The 21,733-nt window shown below is 40.5% G+C and overlaps 1 protein-coding gene across 1 annotated transcript in view; it reads right to left on the reverse strand.

Moving 5' to 3' along the window:
* Positions 1 to 799: 799 nt before the first annotated feature.
* Positions 800 to 21,733, reverse strand: part of NDRG1 (N-myc downstream regulated 1) — a 60,340-nt gene continuing 39,406 nt past the window's right edge. The window contains exons 6-16 of the mRNA XM_032773478.2: positions 19,241 to 19,303; positions 17,504 to 17,564; positions 16,946 to 17,032; positions 12,568 to 12,624; positions 9,350 to 9,453; positions 8,937 to 8,993; positions 7,395 to 7,446; positions 6,545 to 6,592; positions 3,738 to 3,773; positions 2,779 to 2,830; positions 800 to 1,510 (exon numbers count right to left, since the gene is read on the reverse strand). Of these exons, the coding sequence (XP_032629369.1) occupies positions 1,245 to 1,510; positions 2,779 to 2,830; positions 3,738 to 3,773; positions 6,545 to 6,592; positions 7,395 to 7,446; positions 8,937 to 8,993; positions 9,350 to 9,453; positions 12,568 to 12,624; positions 16,946 to 17,032; positions 17,504 to 17,564; positions 19,241 to 19,303 (883 nt within the window). The 3' untranslated portion in view covers positions 800 to 1,244. The remainder of the gene's footprint in view (positions 1,511 to 2,778; positions 2,831 to 3,737; positions 3,774 to 6,544; positions 6,593 to 7,394; positions 7,447 to 8,936; positions 8,994 to 9,349; positions 9,454 to 12,567; positions 12,625 to 16,945; positions 17,033 to 17,503; positions 17,565 to 19,240; positions 19,304 to 21,733) is intronic.

Genomic DNA, 21,733 nt, shown 5'->3' on the forward strand with positions numbered 1-21,733 from the left:
GTTACACTGAGATGCAGAATCACACATTGCTAAAATTTACAGTCACTAAATATTATGTTTATCAATTACAAAGTTGCCCTTCCCACTACTGTGGAATACACTTCTCAGCACCAGCAAATTCAAAATCAGAGGTTTTAGGAGCTAGTAATTAGCAACAGTTGAATGTACAGTATTTAATTACAAGCCATACCTCAGTTTTTCCATCTTTCAACAATTAACAGCTGCATCTGGCTTTGTTTACAGAATTCTGAGTTTTACAATTGTGCTGGATACACAAAAAACCTCAAACTCCAAAGATTAAAGCCACAGAATGTGAAAGTAAAACTGCTTCCACTGAGCAGTCGTCATGGTCATGCACAGCTACTTAAGTGTCAACTATGTCACCAAGCTTTGCTGTGTTGTGAGCTCTTTGGTTCAAGATCCTGCCAAAGAGAAAATATTAACCTGCTTATAGAAGTTATACCTGGTCTTCACTTTGTTAAGCAGGTCTTAGGAATGGAGGAGGGGAGGGACTAAATCTCAAAACCCCCATCAAATAAAAAAGATGTCTATTTTAGTAACGTATTACTGTACTTAGGTAAAACAGGCTCAAATGCTAATTGGAAGGCCTATAAATGCACGAGTTTAATTTCAAATAGTAGGAAAAATTAAACTATATACAGTTTGAGTTTAACTCCAGCTTCAACATGAGGCTGTATCATTTTTTAAATCACCCATAAAGCACTGCATCTCTCCCTCCCCCCCCCCCCCGGGGGCCGGTTTACGGGGGGCCTCGGGCCCCCGCCCCCCCCCCCCCCCCCCTTTTTTTTTTTTTTTTTTTTTTTTTTTAAACGTGCCACAAATTGGGTCACTTAATTTAGCCAAAGGAGGGGAGGGAGGAGGAAAAGAGATAAGAAGTGGGCATATCCTAGTTTCAAAACTTCGTTTGAACAGGAAGTCTGGTTTGATTTTGAAACGTTCACAGCCATATTAACTTTTGACAAGCAGCCCTTAAATTTTGGCATCAGTTGGAGGAGGGGCACAATAGCAGCAACCATCTGTATTAAGTAATAAAAATAGAGCAATTGAGATGTTTGCTTTCTTTGGTCCCTTTCAAAAAAACTCTGGTGAACGGAGTTCATCTTACAGGAAAGCTTGAGATTAATACCAACTATGTGTTGTGACACATAGTGGACAACCATTAAAAGGTTTACAGTTTCAAACTACATCCAGGTTTTTGGTGTTTTTTTTTTTTTAAAAGGTATTTAACAGGAAACTTCCATGGATTTGGGGCTAGTTTGTTCAGCATTGCTTGCAGAGTTAGGAGTGAGCTCAACGCGTGTGTCTGTGTGCGCGCGGCTACTGGACCCATCACCAGTATGGGATCTGTTCCTGTCACCCTCACCGGTATGGGACCTGCTTCTTGTTCCTTCTCCAGTGTGGGATCTGCTTCTCTGTCCCTCCAAAGATGTGACGCTGGAACCAGATGCTGTACGGGATCTCATAAGCCTGGTCATACTAGCTGAAGGCACTGGAAGAAGAGTCCTGTATTAGTGGATTTATTTAGAACAATTCAGTGTGCTTGAAAACAAGCCCTTGTCTTGAATTCCCAAACTGACAGACTAAGGACCTGATCCTGAACACACTTTTGCACATGCTTAATTTTACACATGTAAGTGGTCCCACTGTTCATGATGCATGAAGTTAAACAGTTCAGGTATAAACTGAACAAACAGGACTAATTAACGTCTTAGATGTGCAATTTATGGGGCAGTCTTTTTTTTTAAACATGCCTATGTGCTTTAAGCAGACTAGTAATTTTACTCCAAACAACTGACATTGATTCTTCAATTCCAATTTACACACTTTAAGTCAACTGTGTCTGCTGGTTATTACAATGTAAGAGAATGTGTACTTTCTAAAGCTAAGTAATTTTAGAGTCATACTACAGGTATTCTGCATGTCACAGCAGAGCTAATGCTGTATACAGAAGATGCTAACACAAATTTACAGGAGGGTTAAGTTTTCCCCTCAATTTTTAAAATTCAGTTTAAATATCCAGGTATTAGGTGAATTCAGGGGATATGCACAGAAACCAAGTATCAAAATGTCTGCTTTTCAACCAAGTTGTCCATGCATTTTTAAAATTCGCATATATTTCTAATTGGGTGCACAGACAGTGTCCCATCTACCTGGCCTTTATACAGTCAAGTCAAACGTTTGCAAGTTTGTGCACAGCTGCGAGTGTGCCAAGATGACCCAAGTTGCATGCTCAGTTTGAGTCAGGCTCTGAAAATACTGGTTCAAATTGTGCAAGAGATTCATTTCTCCAATCCATGAGGCAAAAAACAGAGAAAGGGGAATAAAAGGCAGCAAAGAGATTCAACTTAGTTCAGTTCATTTCTGTAGATTTGATATAGCAGTATGAGAATATTTCTGTCTTCTAGTTAGAAAGGAGCACTTTGTTTAAGGGCATCTTTACAAGCCATGCATCCAAACAACCTCCGAATTGGCACCATGGCAAATTTATTACCATGGAAGTACATACATACCAATGGTTACAGTCAAGTCTCTGCTATCTCAGTGTGACAAGACAGGAGAACTGCAGTATCTCAGATATCACTACATACAATATCTGTGGGCACCAATCACTGATTGGACATGATACTCTGCTACAAGCTCTTCCTTCCCTCAAAGACAGCAGAAATTTTGTGGTGAAATCTATATTTTCACAAACAGGTTACTCTATTAGCCCACTGTACAACGATACCTAGTAATTTTCTTTTAATAAATACTTACTATATCCCATTCCCTGAACGAAGTATTTGAAAGCTTCTGCAAGCTTTGCAGGCTGTAAAAGGAAACGGAAACATATTGAATCCAGTAATGGTCAAATGAGAGACACTGTGGTATATGCTGTCTTAGTCTCTCCCTGGGTTCTACTCAATAGTGTTACACATGCAAGAATGAATACAAAACTGAGAAAAATTCCCCAGTTCTGATTTTGCTCTCTCCTCCTCTGCCCTGCTTCCACCCACCCCGTTATATACCTATTGTACATCAATATTAGCATGTAGCATCTTAGCTCAGTCAATTCTCCAACTGACCTCAGCCTGAACCAGGCCCAAGTTTTGCTAATTCAGTTACTGAAGCAGAAGGTTCAAAGGAACAGTTTGTCTCACAAAGCACATAGCAGTTTCCAGAACAATTCCAACTAGCTGAAGTTAAAGTTTTGCCTCCATAAAATGGGTGAGACTACACAAGCATAATTTAATAGACTGCTACTACTCGTGAACTGCTGCACTGACACAAGAATGTTTCCCTCTGCTGCTGGGTAAAGCAGTGACTCAAATAAACTCAGGTGACAATATTTCCGATTGAACTTACGCAAGATTGTACTTTGCAGTACAGGCAACATTTTCTTTTACACCCCAAATCTAGAGAATAGCAGCTCTTTTTGGTCTAACTTTACATACATCAATGGGAGGGGCCGAATAAGCTCTGCATTGGTATTTAAGCTTCTTACTTAAGGTTTTTCTATTCTAAACCACTTTTTAAAAACCCAACAAGGATGGAGTATCTTTCTTCCACCTCTCCCTGTCACTAATCACACTATATTATACTAACGCAGTCATCTTCTTTTCAGTTGTAGTTGTTTACAAATTCCAGTTTCTTCAGAGTAACAAAAATTTGGTCACATTTTGCAAAACAGACTAGTGTCAGAAGTGTTTGCAAGTTTTCAGTCAGTCAAATCATACCTGGGAAACTTGAGGGAGACCACCAGAGTCTGCCATCTACAAGAAAGTAAACAAAAGGTAGGTCAGCATAATGCCAGGAGTTCCTTTCTGAATTCAGAGATCATACCAAAGAAATATATTCAAGGTTTGTTTATTTGGAACGTCAAAGCACTTTAGAGACAGACATTTATTCTCATCATAGATAGGAAAGCTTGAGTAGAAGGTAAGGCTTTTTATAAAGTGAACACCTTTCTTAATACATTACCCTAGAAATCTGGATATCCAGCTCTTTTTACTGGATTTCAATGGCATGTCTTGCCTATGAACAGGGAGATGGCACACTGGTGAAGGAAAGTACCAAAAAAGATCCTTACAGCTGAGGGTATTAAAAGCCAGCAGCAATGGCTAGAGGACTCCAACAGGAGGTAGATTTGTTAAGGGACACCAGATCTGTGAAGGCAGTCTGACTGTCTTCACATTTTTTATACCACTTCAGTTTTCCTGCCTGTCCACCCCTCAAACAACAACAGGGCTATTCTAGTGAAAGCAATGAACAGAAACAGTCAAATTATGATTTACAGAAAGCCTGCAGTCCTATTTGGGATTAGCTAGCAGTAAAACAAATCCTGCTAATCAGGGCTTTGGAGTGGAGCCTGGAGCTGGAGCGCAGAACAGCAGAGCTGCAGGCTTTTGCCTGGAGCTGGAGTGGAGCCGGAGCACAGCTCCAACGCCCTGCTGCTAATGCTCTAGAAATAGGACTATAACATAATTCAGAACCGCAACCTCAGAAAGAGTGGTCATGTAAGGAGGACTCCAGCTGAACAATGGCAGAGATGAAAGTTTATGATTGCAGGGTGAAGGGTGCAGGAAAGGATTTGTATGGCTAAAATTCTCTATTAACGTTAAACAAAAAAAATTGAGTCTATTGCTTAGACATTAGCACTGACTAACTGCCTTTTTTAATTATATCCTAGTAGGGAATATGGCAAGAACTCCAAATCCTGAGGAGACACTTTTTTTCTATTAACTTTTATTTAATAATGGTTAAGTACTGCAAACTACAGATGCATCCGCTCCATGACTGTATCAAACAAAGAAATATTAAGACATTTCTGAGTCTGAGCTATGCTGGAAAGGAGCCCACAGTAACAGAAAAGGCAGCCAGGTATGACAGTGCATGTAAATCAGAATATTACATATTTATTCTACAGAGAAATTACAGCTTGTTTTGTTATTGCAGGAAGAGGTAGAGAGTATGTGTACACAAACAAGGGCATCCCAACCCTAACTCACATCAAGCTAGCCCAAGTATAAATGCTGGTTGCAGGTGGGTTTGTACTTGGTATAAACCAGTAATGCCTCCACTGCCATTTCCAGAGCTACCATGGCTATGCTGTTATCTGGGCTGTAATGTTAATGCAAACTAGGTACCTTTCATTTCGCACCTGCAGCGTCCACACAGGGGAATTACAATGCAGCACCTTGCGTGCAGTAAATTACAACCATGTAATGCAAACCGCAGGGCAGGGTAGACATAGCCTGAAACTTGTGCAGGAAACAAAGCAGAAACAACTCTTTAAGTGGAGCAACCCAGCCACCACAGACAATGGCTTGTGATATGATCATGGACACATTATGCAGTTCGTGACTTTATGCTACTTGCAGTGTGCTTGAGCCCAGAATGTTTGTGGATGCCTTGTCTGCTCACAGAAAGTGTTCAGATAAAGAACAGAGTGACTGCACAATGTACATAGGTGCAACTATGGACCAGAACAGAGCTACTAAATCCAATTTTAAGTTTAAACAAATGTAGTTGATGCTCATATTGAGGTGTGTCATTCCCTCAGCCAAAGTTAACATTATTTACTTAGGATTTAGCTCCTCCATCCCAATTCTCTTCCCTCAAACCCTCTTTTGAGGCTTCAGGCTTGTATGAACTATTTTGCCACTCCAAAATGACTATTCAACAGGTCAAAGCCCATGTCTACCAAACTTAGTAAAATTATTGATTTAACTCTATTTCTTTATATATGTAAAATATTAAGAGTTTTCATTTTACTTCTGATCTAGCCTGGGTCTTGACATAAGGCAGTTAAGATAAAGTTGTTTATCACTTGTGATTAGATTCCACGAAATGTCCAGCTACTAAAATCCAAAAGGAAAGACATTTGTGACTATTCCTTTGAGGCAAAAATATCCTATTAGCAGAAGCCTGACTAGTTCACTCTGCAACAGTATTTTGCACTGACAATACAGTTTTACTTAACAGGATTAGGAGGTCATTTAGTGAAGTGCCAGTTTTTAAAATCCATTATAGGATAAGTTTCTAAATATACAGATAGTATCATCCTCCTCTGAATGTTTAGCTCAGGGTTTCAACCCCTGTGGTTCTACATGTTCATGAATAGTGAGTCTGCAGGTTAAAGCCACTTTTGTCCACAAGTTTAAAGTAGTGTGTACATATGTTGTATAACTAAAATGGTCTTTAAATTTAAAAAAATAGAAAGAGCAAAAGCGTGAGCCCATAGCTATTCCCCCTCCCTGCTAAGTTTGAAGCATGAAAACAGCTCTCCCCCTCAATATTATTTCTATAACTACTAACCTATTTTCCATCCTCCCCTCCAGTAATGATTTCATTCACTAGTGCTCCCTGCTCTGTGCTCAAGAAAACACTTTCCCTCATTTACTTAAAACTCATCTTACACAAATGCTCAGTATGTACTGGCATGCACACACTGGGCTAACCTGTGCTGTCTCACTTGTTTAAGACCAATGGAGTTGCATTATTGTAACACAAATATGTAATTTACAGTTCTTATTCCTATTACCTTTAGGAGTGTGGTCTTTGTTGGGTCCAGTTTAGAGTTGCACTCTACCTATATGGAAAAATAATAGTATTAGCATCTTATTCTCATCTTCAAGACCATTCTTAAACAGTTAGTTCTTCATGGTTCTCTCATCCAACTACTTTTTCCTTAACTTAATTGTATTAATACCTGGGTCTCCAAAAGGGTTTGGTATATCCTAAAAATTACATTTTAGATTTCCCCCGCTGAAGCTTTTCTAAAATATTATTCAAATTTTGCTCTAATAGTCTATTCCCACATGTACAAGCAAGTCCATTAGCAAGGAAATAGGAGAGTTTTGTGCTTCACACACTGTAGTGGCAACAAACCCTGTTATGTGACTGTGGATTATGTGGTAGAATCCCAGATAAGCAGTCATATGGCCAAAGAGTGGACATACCCATTAAGGCACAATGTTTTAAGTCATTCAGCCATTGACGCTAGCTGTATCAGCAAAAGCAACACATTGCTTCCAGAGTAACCAAGCGCAAAACTTCATTTAACAGCAGAGAACACGCTACAATACTGGATACAGATTCTCCACTAAAGGAAAAAAACATTCGTAGATCACATTCTCAACCAACTCCTTATATGCCTAAAGTACTGCAGTGGCAACTGTCCTAGAACAGTAGCCATTACATAACAGTATCCAGAAGCATAGACATCTAAGGAACGGTGACAGCTCTGTCTTGAAACGGAAGCATTAACTGTGCTGGGTCAACAGCAGGAGACTTTCCTATATGGAGTGTGATGCCAGCATAACTTACTGGTTTGCATACTGATTAATACAAAGGAAAAGAATGTTCTTTAATATGAAAGTGACTATACATACCACAGCATCAACAGCAGGAGAACTGTCACCAACCACCAACAGTGAAGGGCATCTGCAAAGAAAAAAGAACACACACAAACACAAGACAGTGGTTACTTCTATGATCATTTCAACTTTTCTATGCCTCGGCCCTCGCTTTTCCCAAAATTGTCCTTTAGTATGATTGGAAGGATCCTGACCTGGTTAAGTGAGCAGAAGCAAGAAATAGCATCTGCCGTCCAAAAGATGTAACTGACTAGTTGTATTATTATTCCTGGAATCCTCTATATTAGTGAGCAGCCATGCTTGTTCTCTACTTATCTCCTGAATTCTTATGCTTTTTTTTAAAAATTATTTATTAAGCATTAATCAGGGAAATGGTTATTTTTAAAAAAAAAAGTGGAATGAGTTTGGTAACAGAATTTTTATTTACATGTTACATTTCATGAAACTTGTTTTTTCTACTTGTTAATGTGCAATTTTGTCCTCTTATTCCTTCCCCACCCCCAGTAAATAAAAGTTTAGTAAAAGCACTCATGCTGCTTTCTGTCATATATTGTTCACACATTTATGTTCAAATTGCAAAGTGATTGGTAATTTGGAGCCTTACCCCACATAAGAAAACAATTATACCCACTTTAAACACCTTAAACTCAGGTTTGTAAATCTATCATGGGTAAGAGTGCAAGCACCACCAGGCATCACCATCGTCTCCACTATTTAATCCCACTTGAAGAGCTACCCATCACAGGAATGCTTCCCCTGTGACAAATTTAACTAAAGGGGGGAGGGGGGGGAAGAATTAGAGTGACAACACACGCAAAGAGATTTAAATGCTTGCAATTGCTCCTCCCTTCAGGCTAATTAAGTTTTTAAACAAAACACTATACTCATCTCTTCGCTGATTCAAGTCTGAGGGGCACTTTACATCCAGCTTGGGGAACTGCAACTTTAGGATGCACAACAAACTCTTCCTAAGAAAGTCCAGGATGTGCAGCAAGTTTTTAAACCCCAAATCCAAATTTTGAGTCCCCTTTGTACCCATAAGCAGCAGCATGCATCTGCAATACTGTGCGTTTTTATTATTAAAGTCTACTGGATGCTTTTATTTCAATTACAAACCTGGAACATGTATATGCAAAACACTCACCAATCATACCACTGCTTTAAGGCTTTTAACCCAGTGATACTCTAAAGGTGCTCTTTAACGTGTCTCCTTGCAGTACATTAAAACACTTAACCAAAGTTAATCAATCAGGATGCTTTTATTATGTTATTAACCAGTTGTAATTGGTAAAATACTTGGTCAGTCAATATATATAAAAATATTTCCCATCATACTGTTTAAATATTACTATATAGTATTATAGTAAATAAAACAATGAGTTCATGCTCACATGGTTCTTTTGGGTAATGCTGATTGCTAAGTTGGCTCCTGAACCACTGAGGTCTGAGTATCACTGCTCTAATGACTGTCCCTAACAGTGTTCATGCCATTGATAGTTACTCAAATCTAGCACAGATTTAACATTTTTCCAATTCATATGAACCAGTAATACTTACTGTAGAGTAACAACATTTGCTCCAGGCATAGGACGCTCAATCTCAAGATCTCTTCGACTGAAGATTGAGAGACAAAAAGCTTATTGATACATTGTAATTCACATGAATTTCTACACATTTCCAAACATGAAAATAAACAAGTTACTTAAAGAAAGGTATATATCAAATGAAAGATACAGCTGAGTTTCCTTTGGATTTGTAGTTTTAGTTTAGTCAGCCTCTGAAGTTAAAAAAGGACAGACCATAGGCAGTGTCTCAAGATGACCCTTTGATGGAGTTATGGTTTCCAATACAATTCTGCTTTCCTTTTCATTAGAGAGCATCTCTGCTGCATAAATGATATTTGCTGGTCCCTTGAGTGATTGCTTAACATGTTTCACTGTAAAGACTAATTGGAGAACAAAGTATATTACCTGTTGTACGAGTTGACAAAGAGATGAAGATTGGTTTGATTCATATCATTGACAATATGTTGGCGATAAGTATGGATCAGATCATGGTTGTTATGAATCTCTTCCTAGATTAAAAATAGTGTCATTAATATTAAGATACTACTGTGATAAATGGCATTGTAGCATTGCTTTATTACAAATAAAGGCTTATTAAAACAAGCAAGCCCCTTTAAAGAAGCTTTTCAGGTATAGTGTTCTCAAACCATTAGTACCAATATCTTTTTTTTTTAGGGCTGAAAAACTGCAAGGTTGTCTGAAAGTCAGTTCCAGATTTAAATATGTTGTACAGTTGTTAATTCAAGGCACTTAATCTCATAACATTGCATGGTTTGCAGTTTGCTTGTGCAGTGCTGATGATCAACCTGAAATCCACATTCTTTCTAACAACCCAAAGGATGCAAAGAAAAGTCATTGAGAGATGTATAGTATAAAGGAAAGAGCTGAAACTGCTGAGAGAGACTCCAGGATTAAGAGCTAGACTTGTAAAAACAAGTCAAGTAAAAAAAACGTTTAATAATTATGTTCAGACCAAAACAGATGTTCAAAGCATGACAAAAAATTAGTGACCTTCTACAAAACTAAGCTCAATTTTGCAAGACAAGAGCAAGTAGCAGAGCTTCAAGGTCTTTAAAACAGTTGTCTTCGAAAGTTACTACTTTAGAGTCTCACTCTACACAAGCCTTAAAAAAATAGAAGCATATGACATTAAGGTAGGCACCAAAAAAAGCTTAGTTTATACCAGTAACTTGTTTTCACAGATTTATGAGCCAAAATATAGCAGGAGAGCTCTTATCAGGAGCTAAAACAATAAGCCGTATTGTACTATCAACGTTTAGAGCAGAAATTGCCACCGAAACCAATGAGGAGTTCTGCTTAGAACTTTATTTAAGCAACCAATTTAGCAAGCAATTAAATCTCTCCACTATGGCTATATGCAGCCTTTCATATACTGCATATCAAACTTCAGTGATAGGGCAAGTTGCGCCTGGAAACATTTGAATTTAAAATGTTGTGAACAGTTTGTGGTTGAGACAGAAGTTACAACTTATGTTTTAGTTTTGGTATTTTAAAATGGTACAAAGGCATAAGTTTCCAATGTTTGAGGGACGACAGATTAGCATTCCAGGGTGTTGTGGCGTGCACCTGTATTCCCAGCTACCTGGGAGGCTGAGGCTGGCAGATCACTTGAGTTCTGGGCTGCAGCGTGCTATGCCAATCAGGTGTCTGCTGCCACTGACAGCCTGGCCAGCGGGTAGCTGAAAGAATGGCTAGAACACAAATGACATATTGTGATTGGCGCTCTCCCCGAGAGGGCTGATGGACCTATCGATCAAGGTTACATTAGCATTCCCCACAATATGAGAGCAAAACAAGTGGAGCCTCAGAGTAGCTTACCTTTCCAAAAAGATGTGAAATGACCATATCTGGAAGCGCATGAGCCCATCCTGAAATCTAAACAATGAGAGAGTTAAACAAGAGACACTGAACAGCATAATCAAAAAGGAGGATTGGTCAGCTAGAAATATATCTCCGCTCTCCCATGATTGGTCAGATATTTACACTAGTTATGTCAGAAGGCACTACAAGTGCAAGTAGCACAAATCACACTTGAGAAGTGCCCACAGGATAGAACTCTTGGACTATCCTTGCAGTTTACCTAGTCAAGCGTCAACATAATGAACGCACAGTAGATGGGGAAAGAATGCCCCATGCTCATGTAATCATTCCTTAGAACTTTGGACTAGCTGACATGATATGGGTAGTTTGTGAACAAAATCCTACCCTTAAGACAAACAACCTGCATCTGGATAGTGTTCCTAAATTGGTACCCAAGACACATGCAGTAGTAGTTCCCAGAACAAACGCAAATACATTTTGAAAGGAGCAAAATCCAAATGATACCACCTTCTAGGCTCAGTGATTCCGAATGAGTGTTGAGAGAAGCATTGGGATTGGGACACTGAAGAATTTAAATGAACCAAGGTTATTGGGTGAAGTAATNCTTTTTTTTTTAGGGCTGAAAAACTGCAAGGTTGTCTGAAAGTCAGTTCCAGATTTAAATATGTTGTACAGTTGTTAATTCAAGGCACTTAATCTCATAACATTGCATGGTTTGCAGTTTGCTTGTGCAGTGCTGATGATCAACCTGAAATCCACATTCTTTCTAACAACCCAAAGGATGCAAAGAAAAGTCATTGAGAGATGTATAGTATAAAGGAAAGAGCTGAAACTGCTGAGAGAGACTCCAGGATTAAGAGCTAGACTTGTAAAAACAAGTCAAGTAAAAAAAACGTTTAATAATTATGTTCAGACCAAAACAGATGTTCAAAGCATGACAAAAAATTAGTGACCTTCTACAAAACTAAGCTCAATTTTGCAAGACAAGAGCAAGTAGCAGAGCTTCAAGGTCTTTAAAACAGTTGTCTTCGAAAGTTACTACTTTAGAGTCTCACTCTACACAAGCCTTAAAAAAATAGAAGCATATGACATTAAGGTAGGCACCAAAAAAAGCTTAGTTTATACCAGTAACTTGTTTTCACAGATTTATGAGCCAAAATATAGCAGGAGAGCTCTTATCAGGAGCTAAAACAATAAGCCGTATTGTACTATCAACGTTTAGAGCAGAAATTGCCACCGAAACCAATGAGGAGTTCTGCTTAGAACTTTATTTAAGCAACCAATTTAGCAAGCAATTAAATCTCTCCACTATGGCTATATGCAGCCTTTCATATACTGCATATCAAACTTCAGTGATAGGGCAAGTTGCGCCTGGAAACATTTGAATTTAAAATGTTGTGAACAGTTTGTGGTTGAGACAGAAGTTACAACTTATGTTTTAGTTTTGGTATTTTAAAATGGTACAAAGGCATAAGTTTCCAATGTTTGAGGGACGACAGATTAGCATTCCAGGGTGTTGTGGCGTGCACCTGTATTCCCAGCTACCTGGGAGGCTGAGGCTGGCAGATCACTTGAGTTCTGGGCTGCAGCGTGCTATGCCAATCAGGTGTCTGCTGCCACTGACAGCCTGGCCAGCGGGTAGCTGAAAGAATGGCTAGAACACAAATGACATATTGTGATTGGCGCTCTCCCCGAGAGGGCTGATGGACCTATCGATCAAGGTTACATTAGCATTCCCCACAATATGAGAGCAAAACAAGTGGAGCCTCAGAGTAGCTTACCTTTCCAAAAAGATGTGAAATGACCATATCTGGAAGCGCATGAGCCCATCCTGAAATCTAAACAATGAGAGAGTTAAACAAGAGACACTGAACAGCATAATCAAAAAGGAGGATTGGTCAGCTAGAAATATATCTCCGCTCTCCCATGATTGGTCAGATATTTACACTAGTTATGTCAGAAGGCACTACAAGTGCAAGTAGCACAAATCACACTTGAGAAGTGCCCACAGGATAGAACTCTTGGACTATCCTTGCAGTTTACCTAGTCAAGCGTCAACATAATGAACGCACAGTAGATGGGGAAAGAATGCCCCATGCTCATGTAATCATTCCTTAGAACTTTGGACTAGCTGACATGATATGGGTAGTTTGTGAACAAAATCCTACCCTTAAGACAAACAACCTGCATCTGGATAGTGTTCCTAAATTGGTACCCAAGACACATGCAGTAGTAGTTCCCAGAACAAACGCAAATACATTTTGAAAGGAGCAAAATCCAAATGATACCACCTTCTAGGCTCAGTGATTCCGAATGAGTGTTGAGAGAAGCATTGGGATTGGGACACTGAAGAATTTAAATGAACCAAGGTTATTGGGTGAAGTAATAACCTCTTTTGCAGGCCAGTTAGCCCATCTTTATAGTAGCTTTTCAGTCCCTCCCAGGTCAAGTAATGTTTGTTAACCCAATAAAGTACAAAAAACCCTCTTCTGTTAAACCAATGAGGTAAACAGCTCTCAATCTTCTGAGAAAGACTGTCCTACATCCCAATCTCTGGAACCAGAGCACACACTGTGTCATGGCATTACAAGGTGTGCATTGATTTGCCCAATTTGGGACTTGGCAGACAAGTTGTTTAGCCTAGAAATACCAGAGTTTTTGTAGCTTCCTGCATTTATCCATTAGAAGTTCTATTTGTAGAGATTTAGAGCCACCCACCTATTTTCTGGGGGTGCAAGTGTGCCCAGACACGTCAATATAAACGTGTTAGTGGGCAAGATGCATGTTTTTGGACATGTTTGTATTAGCTTGTACAGACATACAATTTTTAGGCTTGCATATGGTACACAAATGTAACATTAAACCTATTACTCCTCATTCATTTAAATGTTAGACCTTGAAGCTTGCAGTCGTTAGTATTCCTTAGACTTCAGATTAAAGTGTGGTCAGATGATGAAGATTGAGTGACACTGACTAAAATAGTAGTGGCACATTCTTGACAATCCTTTGTTATGACCCTCCTTGCTATTTTAGTTACTTAATGCATTTGTTTGATTCCCTTAACGTTTTTGAAACATGTACTCCCCCCCCCCTAATTTTAGATACCCTACCTCACATAATGGATTGCTGGTTGGCACGCAAAGCTATGGGCCAAGAAGGGGTTACTTACCTGTAACTGAAGGTTCTTTGAGATGTATGGTCCCTATCTGTATTCCACTAAGTGTTTATAGACTCATAGGTCAGACGGGATCAACATGATCATCTAGTCTGACCTCCTGCACAAAGCAGGCCACAGAACCCTACCCATCCACTTCTATAAAAACCCCAACCTATGTCCGAGTTACTGAAGTCTTCAAATTGTTGTTTGAAGACCTCAAGCAGAGAATCCACCAGCAAGTGACCCATGCCTCATGCTGCAGGGGAAGGCAAAAAACCTCCAGAGTGCCAGCCAATCTGCCTTGAAGGAAAATTCCTTCCCGACCCCAAATATGGCGATCAGCTAAACCCTGAGCATGTGGGCAAGGCTCCCCAGCCAGCAGTCAGGAAAGAATTCTCTGCAGTAACTCTGATCCCATCCCATCCAACATCCCATCGCAGACCATTGAGCGACCTATCTGCTGATAATCCAAGGACAATTGCCAAAATTAACTATCCTATCATATCATCCCTTCCATAAACTTATCAAGCTTAGTCTTAAAGCCAGATATGTCTTTTGCCCCCACTACTCCCTCGGAAGGCTGTTCCAGAACTTCACTCCTCTAATGGTTAGAAACCTTCGTCTAATTTCAAGCCTGAACTTCCTAGTGTCCAGTTTGTACCCATTCGTCCTTGTGTCTACATTAGTACTAAGCTTAAATAATTCCTCTCCCTCCCTAACGTTTAATCCCCCTGATATATTTATATAGAGCAAGCATATCCCCCGGAGTCTTCTTTTGGTTAGGCTAAACAAGCCAAGCTCTTTGAGTCTCCTTTCATAAGGCAGGTTTTCCATTCCGGATCATCCTAGTAGCCCGTCTCTGAACCTGTTCCAGTTTGAATTCATCCTTCTTAAACATGGGAGACCAGAACTGCACACAGTATTCCAGGTGAGGTCTCACCAGCGCCTTATACAACGGTACTAACACCTCCTTATCTTTGCTGGAAATACCTCGCCTGATGCACCCTAAAACCGCATTTGCTTTTTTAACGGCCATATCGCATTGGCGGCTCATAGTCATCCTGCGATCAACCAATACCCAAGGTCCTTCTCCTCCTCTGTTGTTTCCAACTGATGCGTCCCCAATGTATATCGAAAATTCTTATTATTAATCCCTAAGTGCATGACCTTGCACTTTTCACTATTAAATTTCATCCTATTACTATTACTCCAGTTTACAAGGTCATCCAGATCTTCCTGTATGGTATCCCGGTCCTTCTCTGTGTTAGCAATACCCCCCAGCTTTGTATCATCCGCAAACTTTATTAGCACATTCCCGCTCTTTGTGCCAAGGTCAGTAATAAAAAGGTTAAATAAAATTGGTCCCAAAACCGATCCTTGAGGAACTCCACTAGTAACCTCCTTCCAGCCTGACAGTTCACCCTTTAGTACGACCCGTTGGAGTCTCCCCTTTAACCAATTCCTAATCCACCTTTCAATTTTCATATTCATCCTCATCTTTTCCAGTTTAACTAACTATTCCCCATGCGGAACCCTGTCAAATGCCTTACTGAAATCAAGGTAAATTAGACCTACCGCATTCCCTTTGTCTAAATAATCCGTCACCTTCTCGAAGAAGGAGATCAGGTTGGTTTGGCACGATCTACCTCTAGTAAAACCGTGTTGTAATTTGGCCCAATTACCATCAACCTCAGTGTCCTTAACTACTTTCTCCTTCAAAATTTTTTCCAAGACCTTACATACTACAGACGTCAAACAGGCCTATAGTTTACACATGAATACCATGCATCTGGAGCCAGAGAATTTGAAAGTACTAGTGTCCATTGGTCCATGCATGTGCCCCTGCTTTACCTCCTGGTTTCAACTGATGTAATAAAGAGCAGAGCAGACTGACAGTCTCCAGTTTCTTCTTCATAGCAAATGAACAGATCCACAGCAGAGGGGAGGAAGGGTGGGAAGTGAAACCGCACATCTTGAAGAACCTCCAGTTACAGGTTCTTTGAGCGATGGTCCCTATTGTATTCCACAGAGGGTGACTAACAAGCAGTACTTACGCTGGAGAAAGGTGCAAGAGGATGGAACAGTGGATCAGATGACAGCCATTCCAAACGAGGCATCTGTCATTACGTCTTTGCACAAGACTCTGAAGGTATGTACTACCCTACATATCTGGAAGCAACACTACACAGCACAGCCATAGTCAATGCTTGCATTCTTGTGTAACGTGCTCTTAACCCAAGAGGTGGAGGCAATCCCAACAGCAAAGCACAATGCACCCCAAAATCCATTTAGAAATCCTATGTGGAGATGGTCTGTCTCTTAATCCTTTCAGCTATAGTGATAAACAGTCCAGGCGATTTCCTGATTGGTCTCTTCCTCTGCACTTTTGTAGAAGGCCAAGGTCCCGTGGACATTGAGGGAATGAAGATCCTGCTCCTCTGTTGAAGTTTCATAAAGAAAGCAGCTAAGTATGGGTTGGTTGAGATGAAACCAAGAAACAACCTCTGGTAGAAACTTGGGTTGCAGGTTCAGGGAGACTGCCCACTTGGCTTGAGTGGTCCGCGGTCCTTCTGTTTCGGTCAGTACTTGCCTATCCCTCATTGGCCACATATCAGCCTGCACATACATCACTACCTTCCTTGCTTCCGCCTTTGCTGTCTTCAGCTGTGGCTCCAGAGAGTCTATCCACCCATGTGAGCAACAGAGTGGGGTAGATCCTGGGTTGCTCTTGAATTCAGAAAGTGATCTTGGGTATAAAAAAGTTGGAGACCACTGACCTGCAGTTTATCAACCCTACAGGAAGTACTCTGCTTTTGATTCCATTCTTCAATTTTAACTAGTTATCCTTCAATATTTCAATATGGCAGCCAAAATTTTAATAGGGAATACACACTGAAAAAAGCTTAGCTAAAATCTGATGCGACATTTTAAGAGCCTATTGTTCAAATGCAAACCTTCACATGAAATCTCAAGATAGATATTTTAAACAGTTTTATTTTTACCTTAGTGGCTGCCCAGTCCATCCATCCTTCAGCACAAGGGTTTATATTGATGAGAACTAGTCCTTCCACCAGTTCTGGATTGTTCAGCTGCAATTTAAGAAATCATGTGAACATGCAAGTAACCAGATACATGTTGTAAACGGATTAACAATACAGAATTTAAATTAGAGGGATAATCATTTGGGGGCAGGGCAATGGGAAGTCTAATTTTATCATGTGAAAGATATGCAATAAGCTTGTGTCTTTGTCCAGCCAAATTAAATTTGACTAGACAACTTTCAAATATTTAACTTCTTCTCCACCATTAAGAAACAAACAACTTAACTGTTTCTTAACGGTGGAGCAACAACAACTTAACAACTCCACAAGTTAACTGGGTAGAGCCCTGGGTTTAACAGATTTGATCTTTTCAATTAACCATCCTGCAGATCATGTTATTCCACTTTAACAACTTGACTGCTTAAATAAGTGGGCATGGCAGGGTAGGAAATATTAGCATAGGCTACAGGTGACATGTAGATTAGCTTCAAGGTTTTAAGAAAGCTCCATGAAACTTACAGCAAACCTAGTTAAGATGTAGGCACCAGCTCCAGTTCCCATTCCAATAACACTTTTCAGTCTACATAGAGCAGTTATGTGCAATAAAACAAAAAAGAAAGTGTCAGTAAAAGTGCAGTAAAATAAACAAGCTCCATCCAACCAATTTCTCCCTTTTAGGTCACAACTAGTATATGCCAGTTCATGTTTATTACAGAGCAGGTCTGCAGTTGGTGTAAATGGTCACAACTGCATTGACTTCATTGGGTTTTCAAAAAATTTATACTATTAGCAGATCTGCTCCTAGCAGTTAGCAGATTAACTCAGTGCTCTCTTGGTTTCAGCTCAGTAGTTATATTTATAGGACATCTGTCCAGCTCCTTTCCAGTATTGTGACAGTTATAGTATTTCTTTAGGGAAATATACTGGGTGAACTATAGTATTATTCTGATTCTGGAAGGGAAATCAGCTGCCCTGATTGCCAGGGAAGTCTTGGAAAAATACCAAGTGCTGAAACTTTTAAGGCTTATTTTAACAGCCTCTTATGACTACCGAACAACGTCACTCCAATCTTTTCTTTCCTCAGAAGTGAAAGTGAAAGGCTGCTATGCCAGTTATCAGACAATACACAAAAAGTTACTAGAATACACTAAATTGAAACTAGTCTTATGAATAACTTGAACAGCATATACCTGTTAGGCACGAACAGTGCCAATTTCAGTTCAGTATCACAGGGGTAGCCGTGTTAGTCTGGATCTGTAAAAGCAGCAAAGAGTCCTGTGGCACCTTAGAGATTAACAGACGTATTAGAGCATGAGCTTTCGTGGGTGAATACCCATTTTGTTGGATTCATGTACGTGGGTATTCACTCACAAAAGCTCATGCTCCAATACGTCTGTTAGTCTATAAGGTGCCACAGGACTCTGCTGCAATTTCAGTTCGGTGCAAATTAAAGCATTTACTGCAATGGGGTCTTTGAAAACCAGTAGAAGGGGAGAAAAAAAATCAGTACAAGACAAACACCTTCACAAAAACAAATCATACAAAATTTTAAATAAAAAGTTGACATGAGACTGGTGTATTCTAATCAGTGACATTAATAAGTGGAAAAATATACCAAACAGGTTTGTTGTTTAACCTTTATCCGAATCCACCTTAGAATGTCTTGCTCTCTGAGAGGAAAGTTGCTAGGAATTACAGTGATTCAGAGTCTTACACTAAAATATTGATACATTTGATCACATTACATTTTCAAGACAACTTTATCACCGTTGGCGCAAGGAAAGAGTAAGACAAAAGGAGTCCTGTCCAAATTCTTACAGTTAAGTAGTCTGCACCATGAACAATTTAAATTAAACTAAATGAGAAACAAGTCTACCCATGGACAAATTTGAAATAGGTTAAAAAATTTTAAACTAGCAATAACTGAACAAGGCTTCTCAAAACAAGGACAAGTGCTAGTAAAATTAAATACTTTTAGGGAAAAAAAGGACAAGTGCAATTATTTAGAGAATAAGGTAGAAATTAAAAATGAATAGCAGTGAATTGTTCTTTCTATAAAGGATTTGTTATAAAGAGATGGGACAAAAAAATTGAGACACAGCACATATGAACATTTGAGTTTAGAAGCTGGACACATTCTCCCAAAAGTTAGGTGAACTTGCTTATCTATTCAGTACACCACATGCTTATGGAGTTCTGACAGTTCCTTCAACTCCAAAAATGCAGAGTGTATAATTAGTAAACAACTGTACTCACCCAAACTGTTTTAGGATCCCAGGGAGCATTTCTGCCAGCTGATCCATAGAGGGATACATGTATCTACAGGAAAAAGGTATTGGTAAAATTGGTAATTACCCATGCCAGGAGGGTTTCATCCACTGGAGCAGACAGACATTTAAGACTAAAGTAAAAAGACGAAGGTGTTACATCTATAACACTTTGCATTTCTGGCTCATTTCAGGCAAGGATCTGTAAGTGCTTTTAGAAACAATTAAGCCTCTGCACTGGTACAATGGAGAAGTCATCATTTTGCAAATGGGGTAATGAGAGCCACTGGGAGGGGGGGGGGCGGCGGCGTGGGTAAGTAGGACTGGAAGGAAAGTTATATTTCATGAAAAAAATAGAAGTTTTGATATTTGCTTTTGTTCAGGTATGGAACCAAAGTCATCATGAGTTTTTGTAAAAACAACTTGGCGGTTGGGGCACTCACTCAGGACATGGGAGACCTAGGTTCACATCCCTGCTCTGCCTGATTTGGAACTGACACACAACCCAGGCAAGTGCCCTAACCACCAGGCTACAGCAGCAGTCTCTCTCCAGTCAGAGCCATTCCACTGTGTGGAAATTAAATGCTCACTGGGCCAGAGAAACTGACTGTATAGCCTGGGGATTAGGGCACTTCACCTGGGTTGCAGGAATTAAGCAGAGCCAGGACTTAAACCTGGACCTCCCACATCCCAGGCGAGTGCCAACCATACTACTGGCTATTGCAGAGTGTCTCCTCCCCGCACCCAGATCCCTGTTGAAACTGAAATGTTTTGTGAACCCAGACCACGTTTGGTAGAAAAAAGTTAATTTAAAAAAACAAAAAAAAAGTTGACCACCAACTCTAAAGGTAAGTGACTTGCCTAATGCCACTAGTTTTGTGGTAGGAGCAATTAAATGCAGAGCTCTTGGCCTGGTCTACACTAGGCGTTTAAACCAAATTTATTAGCGTTAAACCGATTTAATGCTGCACCCATCCACACAACGAGGCCCTTTATATCAATATAAAGGACTCTTTAGACCAGTTTCTGTACTCCTCCCCGACGAGAGCGGAATAGACTTGAAAACGGTATTTACCATTGGATTTGGTTAGTGTGGCACAAATCAGTACTTGGCCTCCGGGCGTATCCACGTGATCATTGTGAGACCGCCTCTGGAAAGCATCTGGAACTCAGTTGGATGGTCCAGGTAGAAGGAGTAGTATACGGAAGACTCGCGCGAATTTTGATTCATTTCCTGTTGCCTGTGTGGAGCTCTGATCAGCCGGATGGCGATGCTAGTCCCAATCAAAAAGGAGCTCAGCATGGACCGTACGAGTACTGGAATATGATCACTGTATGAGGAGACAATGCTTTCTTACGCTCCGTTACAGAAGACGAAATGAGAAGCTTTTTCAAAAATTCGGCTTATGATACGAGTACCACAAGCCGTGCTGTGTGACACAGAGTTAATGGAAGCCAAGAATCAGATGTCAGGAAGGGAGCGGGCCATGGGACTCAGCTATCCCCAGTTCCCGAAGTATTTGTTCTTGGCTGAGCTCCAATGCCTGTAGGGTCAAACACATGTGACTTATAACCTGAAACACTGGACAATTTACCCCCCCCTCCTTCCCGTGAAAGAAAAGGCAAAAATCGTTTTCTTGACTTTGTCACCTTATGTCTACTGCATGCTACTAGTAGACGCGGGTGCTGCGGCACTTGATGGCAGGCATCCTCTTCTCCTTTCCCTGGCGGAGACGGTACTGTACAAGAGGACTGATAGCTCCTATGTATCAACCGTGAGTTGCTCCTGGCTGGCTCAAGTGAGGTCGGCGGGCAGCTGGGTAAATAGGAAGGGTACTCCCGTATTCCCGGTAGATGATACGGAACGGCTGGTAACTGTCCTCACATAAGCCAATGCGGGCAGAGTTCCCATCAGCGTCCGCCTTTCATGTCTAAGAAAGATTCTGTCTGCCTGGACTTCATGGCAGCTGAGTTGCCTCCTCTTTTATCTCCTCATATCAGTGTTTCTTATTCCTGCTTCTTTTACTTCTCCAAACTGCGGACACTGCCACGATAGCCAAAGGGGGGGAGGGAACGCGCAACAGGTGGGGTTGTTGACGGGGCACCCTGCGAAATGGCAACGCGCTCATCATTCTGCAGATCTTGACACGGGAGTGGTTGTGCTCTCTGGTCTGATAACTGGTTCTCTAGTACCTAGCCCATATTTAGCAGGACTAACTATTTTTTGATAACCTAAAGGGGGAAGGATTAGATTGGGGTTTATTTTTGTTCTTGGCGCCGTACTTCTGCTCAGGAGGCCGCAGGCCCTGACAGCAGCAGACGGTACAGGACCGGATTTGATGCCGTTATTCTCTATTTGCCAATTTACAGGGCCAAGCGATAGGTTACGACGACTGGTAACCGTCTCTGCTACTTGCAAGGCAAATGAATGCTGCTGTGTAGCACTTGCAGTAACCACCTCTGTCGCGGATCAGATACACCT

This window comes from Chelonoidis abingdonii, chromosome 2 (genome assembly GCF_003597395.2).
Source record: "Chelonoidis abingdonii isolate Lonesome George chromosome 2, CheloAbing_2.0, whole genome shotgun sequence".
NCBI lineage: Eukaryota > Metazoa > Chordata > Testudines > Testudinidae > Chelonoidis > Chelonoidis abingdonii.